At 36.0% G+C, this 14,750-nt stretch overlaps 1 protein-coding gene across 2 annotated transcripts in view; it reads left to right on the forward strand.

The window, feature by feature from the left end:
• The window catches only part of AKAP7 (A-kinase anchoring protein 7), an 82,847-nt gene that overhangs the window by 12,269 nt on the left and 55,828 nt on the right, over positions 1 to 14,750 (forward strand). For both annotated transcript variants that reach the window (XM_027632167.1, XM_027632159.1), the window contains exons 4-5: positions 652 to 788; positions 4,670 to 4,824. In XM_027632167.1, the coding sequence (XP_027487968.1) occupies positions 652 to 788; positions 4,670 to 4,824 (292 nt within the window). The remainder of the gene's footprint in view (positions 1 to 651; positions 789 to 4,669; positions 4,825 to 14,750) is intronic.

A 14,750-nucleotide genomic window follows, 5' to 3' on the forward strand; every position in this document is an offset into this window, starting at 1 on the left:
AAGCACAATAAACATTTTAGATACAATTTTTAGAGTATGTATAACCATATAAATAAGTTTCAATGATGAAAATGTAATTCCAGTTTTAAAGAGAAAGGCCGACAGTGTTAGAACTGAATACATCTTGTATGGAAATTTGTTGAAATATGTTTGAAGAGTATATAAATTTTATCAGTGTACTGGATAGTATAATCAGAATTGCAAATCAGATATCACTACATGTTATTTACTAAATATTCATTTTTTGTATGTGCCTGATCCTACAAAGATCTCTTTGTTTTTCCAGTCACTTCTCTGCACATATCAACATACAAGTTTAGCAAAGTGGGCAGAGAAATTCCTTGAAAAAGCTTCTTATTGGTCTCACTGGCAGCATAAAACTGGATAATCTTAATCTCCTTCAGTAATTTATCATACTTAGGGAAGGAAACTCCTATTAATACGTGATGGGCAGTGTCCAGTCCCTCTATTCGTGCCCAGCTGGGGTTCACTCAGGTCAATTAGCACATCTTTGTCAGAGGATAAAACTTTCTTCTGCTAGAATGGTTTCTACATAAACGTTTGATTTCAGTTTGTCTGTTTTCTTGTTCACTTGCATGATGGGATACAGTAATTATAGTGGCTAACTGTTGTTTCTGTCTTTCTTCCCAGATTACTGTCAGAATTCAGGCTGTCCAAGATGCAATAATACAAAAGGATCAAAGGCTTTCCAAAGCAATGGTTTGCTCTGGCTCATTGCATGTCACCATGTTATTGATGCATTTATCCAATGAAGAAGAAATTAGCACGTAGGTATTTAGTGTTAAATTAAGTATATACTAGTATTTTTTCTGGATGTGTTCATAAAAAGAAGGGTTAACTGACACTTATTTTTTTTCAAAACGCAACCCTAAATTACAGGGTTACTGAACATTTAATTCATGTTGGTTTTAAAATGCTAATATTATTATTAGCCATTTTCATAACTTATGGTGTGTCATGAGCTCTGAACAAAGTATGCATTTTTCCCTTGTGTTTTTCTTACCGTGTGCTGAACTTGGCATACACAAATCCCATGTTTGCTAAAGTAATTATTTTAATTGATATGGGGGACACTGAACTCACTAACACGGGAATTAAAAATCTATTAAAATGCAGATTGCACATAAGAAAGTGAAAATCCAAAATAGAATGTAGGAGCCATTTAGTAGTCAAAGGCATGCTTCTGAGAAGTATGAGTATTCTGACTAAAAACATTTGACACACCTAAAATAATGAGAGATCAGTATATCAAAATCAGTTATCTTGCTTGTTTTCCATGCTTGTTTCCTTGAATGCTGTATCCTTGAGGCCTCTACTCTCTTGCGAAGATGCAAATCTGTCAGCATCTTCATCCCCAACCAGTTTGATCTAAAGGGAGAGAAACAGCCAGGAACAGAGAAAAGAAAACAAGCAAAGGATACTACATCTGATGGATTCCCTCCCCTCTTCACATGCCTTTTGTTTCCAGGAGGAAGCACACAAGCTTCCTCCTGCCTAGTTCATGAGCAAACCGTGATAGCACCTGAAAATCAGTGAGAACAACCACCAACCGTTTATGTGAGATTTTATTTTGAAAGGGTTTGAAGTATGAACTTTTTAAAAAGGGAATGCGAAAACATATCTTAAAGGCAAGTATGCCTCCTCACAAGTACTTTTTAGAGTCTGAAACTGTATACCAAAACAAATATTTTCAAACTCTGGATCTTCTGCTGCTCTTTGAGCTCCTTCTCAGCTTTCACTGTCTGACTGCCACTGAAGCACTGACTTACAGAGTTCTTCTCTGCCTCTCCCAGCAGAACTCTACAGTCCAGGCACTAAGGACTGTCCTCTAGTCAGCAGCAGCAGCTTCCTCAGAGATTCACCCCTTTCCTGGCCAGATGCCTCCTATAGGTTTCTAGCTCAGCTATCCTCAGGTATTCTAGATTGCATGTTCTTTTATATGGGATTTCTTTTTATTATCATAACTGAGGGTTTTTGTCTAATCTTTTGGGAGAACTCAAAGAGTATAAAGCTGACTTTTCCTTTCTTTGCTCCACCAATTTTTGATACCAGATTAATGGAAAAAACCAAGATCCAGCCTGCAAAAGAACTTGTGTGTAACATAAGGGGAAGGTAGTCTCTCAAAGTGTAGCTAGTCAACCCGGCATCTCAGAGTTCACAGATCCTGAGGTTTGGATCCATTAAGTTACTTAGATATCTACAGTTTTTCTACTGTGTTTGCACAATAGTGCCTCTGTCTATACAGAAATGAAATGTGTTGAATGCTATTTGAAGTCAAAATGCGTGATAAGAATGTGCTAAACATAACATTCAATTCGGCACAAAGCCCTTTGTATGGTATTTTAGTACATACAGCTTTCACCCTGAAAATGGAATATCTGTATTCTAGACCGCTCTTTCTAAGGGAATCCAGACCTGCAATTCCCATGTAAGCTTTCTAACGATTGACTGTGGTCTAGCCTTCTTGAATACACTTTACATCTCTTTTTGTAGGACTATATGAAACCAAGAATGTGAGATTTTGAAGCTAGAAAGAAAGCAAGCAAGCAAGAGTCATGACAGCATTCCCTTCAAGCAAAGGAGTTCTAATCTGTGCTAACTGTATGCATAGTCAGGTCCTAGAAATCGGGATGCCTGCCTTCGCAGTAAATATGAGATTACCATGGCAAGTTTTTCTTGCTTGTTTTCTGTCAAACACTTTGTGAATCTCACCTTTTCTTTACAAATAAAAGTGCTGAAAGAATTCAGTTTGGCTTTTTTTGCCAGATTGCTTTTTCTACCAAATAATCAAAATTAAGAACTCAGAAATTTCTAAAAAGAAACTGCATGAATTTTAAGTGCTATAATATTTAAATTACAACAATGTAGAAAGAAAACAAGCACTGCTCCTATAACTCTAGTTTGTATTCACTGGTAATATGCTGTTTAATTAATTTTTTTATTTCCTTTTTTCACTTTGAATCAAAATGCCTGTAACTTTTTGATATCTCTGTGAGTTAGTTGCACTGAGTGTAACTACTAGTTGGCATTGTAAATACTACTACTTGGTATGGAATAACAAGAAAATAACACTGTTGTGGTTTTTTCTATTGACTTCAGTGGAACTGTTTCTCCTTGTGCATTTTTCTTACAAAGCAATTGTTAGACAATATCAAGTGATTAATATAATACAAACCTCAAGATAGTTAGAGTGAGATGACAACTATTTTTCCAAATATTTTAGCATTTGCAAGGTTATATATAAAAGAAAAAATAGAACTAAACCTTCAGTGCCACAGTGCTGTACAGAAAACATAGTGCACTGTTTGAATTGATCTTTCACAGAGCTCATCAGGTAGACTTGAGCTCGTCAGTGAGTTCAGCAGCCAACCCTACACTATGGAAATATACATCTTTGTTCAGCTGAGGAACAGAGCTTTCCATGACTCTTTGTGTACCAGTTCTTATATGTACAAAATCTAGAGATGGATTTTAGATATGTGCATGATTCGCAGCTTGAAAGCACACTGCAAGCTTTGACTCTGAAATATCTGTTCTTCAGTTTCATGTTGTTAAATAAATCTATACATGATTATGTGCAGCAATCTGACAGGTTTAACCAGTATTAGATGGTGTTTTTGAAAGGTCTTGAAATATAGGACATAGAGAAGACACAGGAACAGGCTTGTCCAACAGTGGTTAAAGGGTAGGTAAGTGACAGAGACTATGCTCAAGGTAAAATATCATTGCTGAGGAACAAGTAATGGCATTGTTGTTTAAAGTGGTTATACAGGAGCTAAAGCACTTCTAGATTATAGATTAAAGCCCTGTAAAAAGACCACAGCAGGACTCTTATCAATCAAGGATATTTTGTCAGGTAAGCAACCTCAATGTCTTTCTTAACCTGGCCTAGGTTTCAATTAATGCATAGTTCTCATCTAGAGTCCATCTTGTTAAACACAATGAAAACATGTATAAAGCTGCTTGTAACTGTACAGGATTAAATAATATAATGTAACTTACTGTAGAAATCATGATTATGGCTTTTGTCCAGCTAGGACAGAAAAAGTAAAATTACCTCATTTGAGTGTTTTAAACCTATTACTGCCATCTAGCGTTTATAAAGTCTGCACTGGTTTAGGGAAAAGATTGAATTCAGTTTTGTTCAGTAGAGTTAAAAACTCTGTGCACGTGAGAGATCTCTTAGAAAATACTAAGAATGTTTATGTGTTTTTTGTTTAGCATTTGACTCGCTTCAAGTTCAGGTCAAAACAATAATGTCATGCAATTATGTAATTGTACATACACTTGATGTGGCTAATTAAAATGATTATTAAAGGGTTACCAGGCTTGTACCTGTTACTTTAGTTATTGTGGGCATGCATCAATTTTTACAGAAAATAAGCATAAGTTTAGATAGTACAGTTCTCAATTAGCTTAATTGTAGTTTCCATATAATTTTGTCATTGTATATGTAGTGTCACTGGTCACAGGTTTGATCCCCATATGGGCCGTTCACTTAAGGGTTGGACTTGATGATCCTTGTGAGTCCCTCAGAAAATAAATTGATACTGAAAAAAAACTTTATTACATATTTTGATATGATGATTAATAGCAATGTTAATAGTATAAATATATTTAACATAGATATTTTCTTTCCTCTTGACAGAGCAGTTGATGCTCTTTCAGAGAGCAAGGTTTTTGTAGAAGATCTCCTGAGAGGAAAAAGAGTGGATTTGTCTTTTCAAGGAATTGATCACTTCAAAAATCAAGTTGGATTTGTGAAGTTGGTAGAAAATACAACTATACTTATGGAAATAGCAGGTACAATTTGTCAGTTTAGTTTAAGTGCTTTGATGACTTTTAGATAAATGAGAATGGAGCACAAAGATAAGTTGGTGCTAATTTAGCCAATAATAATTTTACAGTGGTAAAGACTACGTAATGAATTTCCTAGCATACTTGGCTTAGTTCAAAAGAATATTAATGAATTACAGACAGTACTGTCCTCTGATATCTTTATATTTCGATATGTAAAAACCAGGGTACAGATTTGTAGATGGGATGTAAAGACTCTATGCTACCTTGTTTTGGTCCAATTTTTTTATCTGCTTATGAGTCTATACTTAAACGATGCTGTTTACAGATATTTAATAAAAATTCTCAGAGAACAGTACTGTCTGTAATTCACTGTTGTCCTTTAAAACTATCCCAGCAATTCCAGCTATTCCCTGGAAAGACTCTTTTGAAGAGTTTTTCAGTATTGATGAATTATCTTTTGTGCTCTGAGGAATGTAAGGTCACACCATTTTTTAATAGTGCAATAACCCATATAGGACATTTTGCAGAGTAGCAAAGACTGCTGCTGTAGCACTACCTCTTTGCAGTCCAATACAGAGGAAAAATGAAAAAAAGTATTTATTAATAAAGTGTTTTCTGTAGCAATTCATTAGTTTCATTTCTGCAGTGCCTTTGGAAAACATTTAGTATTTTTTAACTCACATTTTAAAGGAAGATTGAATAGAAGAGTCTGACCTTTTCAGCTTACCAAATTGCTTATGCTGTTATTGGGCAATGCTTTATTATTTTATGCAGTGCTTGATAGGGAAATATTTCTAATGTTCAATATGGTAGAAATTGAACAGTTCTTACAGTTCCAGAAAGGCTTCAGTGGTCAAATAATCCCATGCTTACTTCAAAGATTGAATCTACCAAGTATTTCTTCAGTTATTGGATTATATACTTCCTCATCCTTGTCTTTGAGTTTGTGGTTAGATTTCTTTTACAGGTGACAGAATGGTATCTGTCCTGTTTTATAAACAGTTAGATAATTAATAAGCTGTATTCCCTTTCAGTACTTCTTGTGAAAGTAGGTGAATGGTTTCTGTTAGTGACAGTAACCTTTGATTTTGAGAAGTTAATAGTTAAGAACTCCAAAATGAATTAAGTTGGTAAGCATGGAGAGACAAATATTTTTTAACTGTGGAAAATAAAGGAATTTGTTATGAGTGATTTTCTACGCAGATTAGTGAACCAGGTTTTGGTCAGAATTAGACATGTAGAGATGAGATCAGAGGTTGACCTTTGTTTTTCAGTTTGACAAGCCATCCTAGTGGACAAATTCATAGTACAGTTGAATTTAGCAAACAAGCAAACCTATGTTTTCTTTGTGAAGCATACCTACTGATACTCATTGGTGAGCTTCTTTGTATAAACTTTCTTTGCTTATATTAGAACTACAGCTGTATTTTACTACCTTCTCCTAATACTGCTGTTTATTAAAAATGTTTCTTATTTCAGTGCTTACATTTTCCAACATCATGGATAGTTTCTTGGCCTTAGGGCTGTCGTTCTGTGTGTACACTTATACAGCGATGTTTGTTTTTTCTGAAATCAGTTCTGAAAAAGGGTAGAGAGATGAACTTTACCAGAAGAAAATGGTAAAATAAATGAAAATGTTTAATGTGTATGACTTCACTTTTAACATTTCTTAAAGACTGTCATAAATGTAACTTTTGAATTGCTACTGCTTTCAGAGTATCTTTTTGTGCCTTCTTGAAACGCCAATATTCCTTCTCTGAAGGTAACCTATAATTCAGGAAAGTAAATTCAATTTTTGTATTGATGCTTGTGCCAGAAAAAAAGTAATTTAGCTCTGTAATTGTGTAACACAACATTATAGAAGTATATTTCAATTATGTATGAAATCAGTGGAAAGGCCAGGTATGGCTAAGAAAAAAACTAGTACATTAAGTAGCTTCTATGTATGTGTTTATTATATTAAATTGCAAAGAATTTTATGTAAAAATAATGATCAAAATAGGTAATTTATTATTACACAGATGTCCTTCAGGGCAGTGCAGTTTGAAATATGAAATAATACTAAACAAAAGAATCCATGTGAACTCCTTAGAACCAATGAGGTAAACAACAGAGTCTTTAGAATTGTCCCCCTCCTCCAAGCATATCACATGTATAATTCCTTTAATGTAAGAGTACAGGTAGTGAGCTAATTGCAAGACAGTTTAATTTGCATGGAATGTTTACAAAACATTAGCAGACAATTCTCTAAGGGCCAAACCTCCTGCAGGTGTTGCATTCTGGTGAAAAGACCACATACTTTCTGGGCTGTACTTGACACATTAAATATACCTTCTAATATAAAGAATCATATTAGCAGAAATGTGCTGTTGAGTTTTTCTTTAATACATTTAATATATTAATTCAAAACAGGCTGTATGTCACGTTATTTCTGTTCTGTGGATAGTAACCTGAATACAAAATTTTAGAGAGACAGCTACAAGAGAGAATATTGGAAACTCTTTTCTGCTGGGCTGCTGTTATGAGGATCTGTGTGAAGACTGCTATCAGCTCTTAGTATATACTGCTGTAAGGCTATATATGTTTGACAGATTTACCTGTCACAAGTTTATTCTGGTTCCTAGTCCAGCTTGCCTGTGTTATAACTTGTGTCCCTTGAAAACTGCTATTTTAAAGCTGATACTGGCAGAAAGACACGAAAAACACCAGTATTGCCTGCAGGATGCTAATCATTCTGTTGTGGTCCATAGAACAGTAAAAAGAGATCACTTATGCAGCTGGTTTGATTTTCTACAAAACCTCAGTTTAGTTTATTAAAGAACTACTGTTTTGCTACTTAAAGATTATGTATGGTTTCTGCTATGCTCTAAGGTGAATTTTGACTTCATGTGTTATTTTGTGTTGTACATGAATGTTGAAGGAGAAATACTGATAATACAAGCAATAGAAAATACATTAAGTTAAATTAGTTGCTTGTAGGAGCCCATTTAGTTATAAGTTCCCATAAGTTATATGGGAAATTGTTCAATAGTAATAACATCTGAATGTGGTAAGAGCATGCCTGCTAATACCAGTGTAAATCTAAGTTTGCCAGAGACAAAAGTCCAGGAAAAGGAGAGCTAGTGTGAGTTAAAATACATTAGCATAATTTAATTATCTACCAGGAATAGTGCTAAAGTGTACTGACAGAAATTTGAGGAGTATTTTAATCACTCTTTGTCCAAGTCTCTTTAGAAATGCTGTGCTATCAGTGACATATACTCTTACAGGACTTTTTAAAAACCTCTTAATTTCCTTAATTTAATGCTTTGCTACACTACAGAATATTTGAAGGACTGTTGTGGTTTAACTCCAGCTGTCAGCTAAGCCCCACACAGCCACTTGCTCATGCTTCCCTGGTGGAATGGGGGACAGAATATGAATAATAAAGGTGAGAAAATTTGTGGCTTGAGATTAAGACTGTTTAGTAGGTAAAGCAAAAGCTACACACTCAAGCAATAAACAAGGGAATTCATTCACCACTTCCCAGGTACAGGCAGGTGTTCAGTCATCTCCAGGAAAGCAGGGCTCCATCATGCATTACGGGGACTTGGGAAGACAAGTGCCATTACTCTGAACGTCCCCCCCTTCCTTCTTCTTCCCTCAGCTCTAAATATGCTGAGTATGACATCATATGGTATGGAATATTCTGTTGTTCAGCTGGGGTCAGCTGCCCTGGCTGTGTCCCCTCCCAGCTCCTTGTGCTGGGGTGGGGTGAGAAGCAGAAAAGGCCTTGTCTCTGTGCAAGTGCTGCTCAGCAGTAACCGGAATATCCCTGTTATCAACCCTCTGTTCAGCACAAATACAAAACACAGTCCCATACTAGCTACTGTGAAGAAGATTAACTTTACCCCAGCCAAAACCAGCACAAGTACTAAGTTAATTTGGAAAAAGTAATGAATTGTTTGGCTTCAATATTAATTTTGATAATTATATTGTAAATGCCATTTGAAGGTCATAGAAGTGAATAAGTGAATCCTGTTTTTTACCTGCAGGATTTGCAGATTTTGATTTTATGGATTAATGATGCATGTTATTGTCTGACCATGAGAGGGAGCTTCTACTTCATGAGCAGAAAAGTTACTCTTCTGTTTCTACATATAAATATTTCATTTGCTTTTGGTCCTTTGTTTTTATGAAATGTTGATTTGTTGGCTTGAATATTTTAATAGAGTTAGGACTGTACTAAACGCAGTACACCTTAGTCATTTCCTTTAGCTTCAGTTTTATACGAATGACATTTAGTTTAATCTCACTAAATTGATTTCCCAACAGTCCACAATAGAGAGAGAAATGGAAAGCGAGTTATACTGCCCATCTTCTCTAGGTACATTACAGCTTTACTTGGGCGTAAGCTTACGCTGCCACCATACCAAAGCAATCCAACCCCTTCTGTTGTGCTGAGGAACTGTGCAGCCACATGGTGAATTCAACTGTGGTTAAATTAATATTTTTACCTTTGCCAGCTAATTTTTAACCTCTTCACTTTGTCAGTGCAGTTTACTGTGTAGCTACATGATTGTCAGCACAAAAGATAGGACCAGTGGCAGGCAGAGGGCTGGAGAGGAACGGTGTATTTTGACAAGGATAGTACTTCATGAGCTTCCTTAAAGATTACAAAACCACACATTTAGCATCTATTTTAGGGTGAATTACATTGCCTCGACTATAGACAGCCCAGGGAAATAGTTTAATTCAGTTAATTTAGTTCACTTTAGTTATAGATGGCTGAAGCTAAGATAAATGAATTTTGCATTTTGTCAGTTATTCTTAAGTCATTTCACATGATGAAAAAATTGAGAACTCAAAGCTATTGTAATTTTCCATTAAAACAATTGATTTGTACAAAGCGAACAAAAAGCTGCTAGTCCAAATTGCTAACAGTTACATTGAAAATGTACTGCTGTGACAGGTTTTCTTCTCATCCATGTGCCACTGGTTATAGTTCCTACTAATGTGTTTAGCAGAACTCTACTGATTCATCCACAGCAAGAAGAGAAGCACGCTCCAAAGTTGGAAGTGGCAATGTTCTGCATTCTCAAGAATATTATTATGTCATTAAATACATACATGCTGTATTCTGTGTTTAATATAACCAGCAGAAAAAAATCCTAAGGATTCTTTTGTTGATTTCATTACAAGAACCAAGACACCTTCCTGCTGATAGTACTTACTTACATAAAGGACTGGTTCCAACAGACCTAAGCATCATTCATGCCTTTTGCTTCCTGCATGTAACCTTTTCTAATTCAGCTTTGCATTACATGACAGTTTTCTTGGTTTTAGGCCCCATGTCTAGACAAATGCCAACAATAGGAGCAAACATTTTAGTGAAAATGAACACTCACTATTCCTTAGTATAAAACCAGTTAGTTTTATGAGTTTGTACTTCCAGTGGGTAAATTACTAAATACAGTTTGCTCTGGAGCCTGACATTTGATCAATTGCATGAGAATATTAAGTGCTGTGCTCTTGCCAAATCTCTTAGCTCACCTTTTTTGTGTGTCACATGCCAAGCAGAAGAGGACAAAGCAGATATGGAAGAGCAGTAGGCTGGGACAGGGGCCTGGCTTTGGCACACTGCATTGCAGTGACTCTCCCACCCTTTATCTCTACTGTTCTTCACCCATAATGTTAAGATTTTTATTAAGACTGTGGGAGGAGTCAAAAAGATTTTTTTCAGTTTGCTAAGAAAGATGTGATTTGAGTGTATATTGGTATTTTCAGAAAGATACCAGGACGGCAGACATAAGAATAAGGGTTTATTGGAAGGGAAGTCAGGGTAGCAGGAATAAGTAGAGGATCTGTTTGTAAGACAAGGAGAAAGTAAATCTTGGGGGAGGATTTTGGCATTTACTGATCCAATGAATGAGCACATCTTTCTTCTATATACCTGTGTGGTGATGGAGAGAAACAGAACAAACTGCACATACTCCTGGTGTGTGTTTGAAGTAACAGTGTAGCTCACTGATATATGATAGTGGGATGATACAGTGACAGCTCACTGTAGAAAAGCCTAACTAATATATAACCAAGTAGTAGTGGAAGAACTATTGGGCAATTGGCTTGACTCTGGTTTACCTTTTGGCACATCTCTTAAAAAAACCTAAGAACTTAATAATTTTAATATGCTTTAAACTGGTAGTTATCACTGTAAGTTATGTATGCTCAGCTTTTCTTCAGTTCCAAGTGTAAAGTTGAAAAAATTTTCAATGAAGAGAGAGAATACTCTTTCTAAATCTTAAGTCTTTTAATTGAAGGAACATGGTTTAGAAAGCAGAAATTAATAGTCTGGAAGAAAACATACATATATAACAATTTTTGATATCTAATGAAATCTTGGAATAGAAAATGGCTATTTCTATTATGGAATATGGCTCAATATGCAATTTTTCTTTGAATCATTCTGTATTGATCTAGCTGTTGGATTTTTGAGCCTTTCCAGTATATAGTGGTTCTGAGTAAGCTTCATATGTCAAATTTCCATTCTAATTATGGGGAAAGAGTTGTCTAATGGATTCAGCTGCATCCAGTATAAGAGAGGCAGATTACATTCAGTAATTTTGGCATTTTAAAAATAAGGTACAAAATGGTATTGTAGAGTACTTCAAAGTACATGAAAGATAGTCTGAAAGCTGTCCAAAAATTTGTTCCAGGAAGTCACTGAGCTTGTAAAAATAGCTTTAACGTTTCTAGGGTATACTTTGAAGCTGCAAACATTGGTCAGCCTGAGGCTAATAAAGGAAAACAGATCTTGTTTGATTTTTCAGTCTAGGTAGTAATGATAATGTCTGGAGAAAAGATGGAAGGTCCTCATTTGTTAAGACCCGTGGACATGGGCTGTCTGTGTTTCTTGTCAGTGGCCTCTAATTTATTTCAGTTCAGGCAATACCCATCATAAACTTTAACTTTTGTGTATTTGCTGGTCTACAAATCCACTTCTATGCTGTCCCACAAGCCTGGAACTTTGTCTTGCCCACAGCATCCATGTGTCCTTCCCAGTTTTTTTTTTAATCCCTTCTTGTAGCCACTTCTTCAAAGAGCTGTGTGGATATTAATGACATTACATTATCTTTTAACCTTCCTGTGCTCTCAGGAAAACACTTTGTTTCTTTTTTCCCCTGCATCTATTCAGATTTCTGTCTATTTTCATTATCTTTGAAGAAGGAAACATTTTGCTAATTATTTTTGTAAGTCACCTTAACCAGTAAAATGTCATGTTTTCTATACATGTCGAAGTCTGAAAAACTGGGGTTATCTCTAGCACCAGCAAGCGTGCCCAATGTCTTGAGCCTGTGATGTTTAATACGTCTGTGCCCTGGCAAAGCTGTGAGAGAAGTCTGATGACCATGAGAATGTGTATGGACACACACACACACACACACACGTAAATCTGTTAAACTTAAAACTGCAGTCTCTCTCTGAAGTTGTTTTCTCTCCTCTGACCCAGCTTTTCATTATGTTTTTTTCTTGATAAGAATTGCCAGGTACGAAAGAAAGAGGAATTTGGAAAGATAAATAGAGCAGATATCAAACAAAGCTATTTAGCACAAAAGGAAGATGATCAGGCCACAGGGTTGCTGTTCAGCAGTGTAAAGTGTAGGTGCCCAGCTGTCCCACCCAATGTCCCACACATTCACAGTGCCATATGGTCGATCTGCCCTGTTGAGAACCCCGGGCTTACAGTCCTGTGATCAGATGCACATTGGCAAACCTCTGGTCTGACACTAAGCTCTTACTGGAGTTAGGACACCCAGAGAGGTGCAAATCTTCACCAGTACAGATCCTGACTGCAGAGTGGGAGATAAGACTGCATGGCATAAGATGTGATGGCAGAATAAACCTGGAGCTTTTAGAGGGGAAAAAAAGACTATCCACAAGACTGAGTCAGAATATCACAGGGCAGTGTAAACCTGATTTTGATAAGACTTGCCCTTTGCTGGAACATCAAAGTCAATAGGTCCCCAAATGATGCAGTTCAGAGAACCAAACACAGGAACCAGAAAATGGCTTTGTTACAGATAATTTCAGTTTTAAATAACTGTAACATTTTATTAACTTTCTAACATCAGAATATAAGCAGGCTGTTGGATGCATGGAAATACACACACACCATAACTAAATCGACTTATTTGAAGTTCCATATCTCATTTTGAAAAAGCAGCAAATGGGTATTTGTATTCTTCTGCTTTGATATGTAAATCCATTATTCAGCAGCATTTGTGTGCACAGCTGCACAGTAGCTTAGTGGGGATTCAGTATAAATTTAGAAATGTTTCCTGAAGACAAAATTCAAAATAATAGAAGTGAGTAGGCTGTACTTGTCTATACATAGCTATAGGTATATAGTTAGTCTATAGCTACAGATACGTAGTTGTATAGATTTAGATACACAGATGTATTTATCTGTATAGCAGTTATGCTTGTATATACATACTTGGGATGAGAGAGAGAGAGAGAGAGAGAATATGGGCACAAACTGGAACGGAGGAAGGTCGCTCTGACCATTACAAAACATTTTTTCACTGTGAGGGTGACCAAGCACTGGCAAAGGTTGCCCATGGAGGTTGTGAAGTCTCCATCCTTGGAGATATAAAAACCCATCCAGACATAGTCCTGGACAGCCTGTTCTAGGTGGCCCTGCTTGAGCTGGGAGGTTGGTCCAGGCGACCTCAGGAAGTCCCTTCCCACCTCAACCATTGTGTTATTTTCAGCATTCACCATAGTAATAGGATCCCTATTGCCATTGTGTAAAAGTTACAAAGGTTTTAATCAGGTGGTCCTTTCAGCATCCTGTGAGTTAGAATAAGAATTTGGACTAATTCTTTTTTATAAAATGCATCAGCATCTTATAGGTGGGAAATGAAGGCTGAAAGAAAGTTTTCAAATGGGCCAGTTTAAGAGATGGCATTTGGTTCATTGATTTCCTTGGCTTCTTTAGAAATTCCAACTTCTGCGTAGACTGTGGAGCCTGAGGTTATAAATCATAGGCAACAGAGAAAGAGAAGTGAATTTTGATCTCCAGGTCCCAAGTGAATACTCTGAGCTTCTTCTAGAACTTTTATGTTGCAAAGTAATGCATAAACTTGTAAAATCTCCTCTTAAATGTGATTTCAAAGCAGCTCACTTAAATAAGCAAAAAATTTTAGGAGTAAGGACTCTGGAATGAACATGTTACAGGAGAGTAAACTGGCAGACTTATGCTAGATAGCTTTATATGCCTATATTCTTCTTCCTTGGACCTTCCCTATTTTTTTTTAAGCCAGCTGTGCTGTTCACTTCCCAGTGTAATGCTGTTTCTGTCAGGTGGGAGAATAAAGCACTGTCGAACTATCAAGCCCCAAAATAATACACTTAAATGAAAATACACAGTTATGGTAAGCTTTGATTAAATTTATGTGATAGGATTATTTTTTCCCATTTTAATTTCAGTTTGATAGTATGAGTCAGCTAGACCTACAGCAAGTGAAAAATTGGAAGTTGTATTTGCAAAGAAAAAAAATTTTTTTCAGTTTTTCTGATTTCAGTGATAGAAATATTCTACTTAACGGTATTATTTTTGTCACAGGTTTAATCAATTTTATCTAAACCTGTTTTCAAAATTGTTACAGAAATTTTTCACATGCAGTATTTTAGCTAAAGGCAACATGGAACATAATTCAAGAGTTATACTGAAATTTATTTCCAAGAAATTAAACATTATATTGGGCAGATAAATTGGGAAATAAATAGTAAAGTAGGTCAGTGTTGTAGAGCTGCTTTGACTTGGACTGTAGACAGATCAAAGTGTACATTAAAAATAGGAAATTAGTTTAGAAGGCAACAGTGAAGCTTAAAAACCCAAATAAAAAATCATCAGCATACCTGATATGTTTTCCAATTCTGGCATG

The sequence above is a fragment of the Corapipo altera genome, unplaced genomic scaffold (assembly GCF_003945725.1).
Source record: "Corapipo altera isolate COAL_440 unplaced genomic scaffold, ASM394572v1 2b, whole genome shotgun sequence".
NCBI classification, from domain to species: domain Eukaryota; kingdom Metazoa; phylum Chordata; class Aves; order Passeriformes; family Pipridae; genus Corapipo; species Corapipo altera.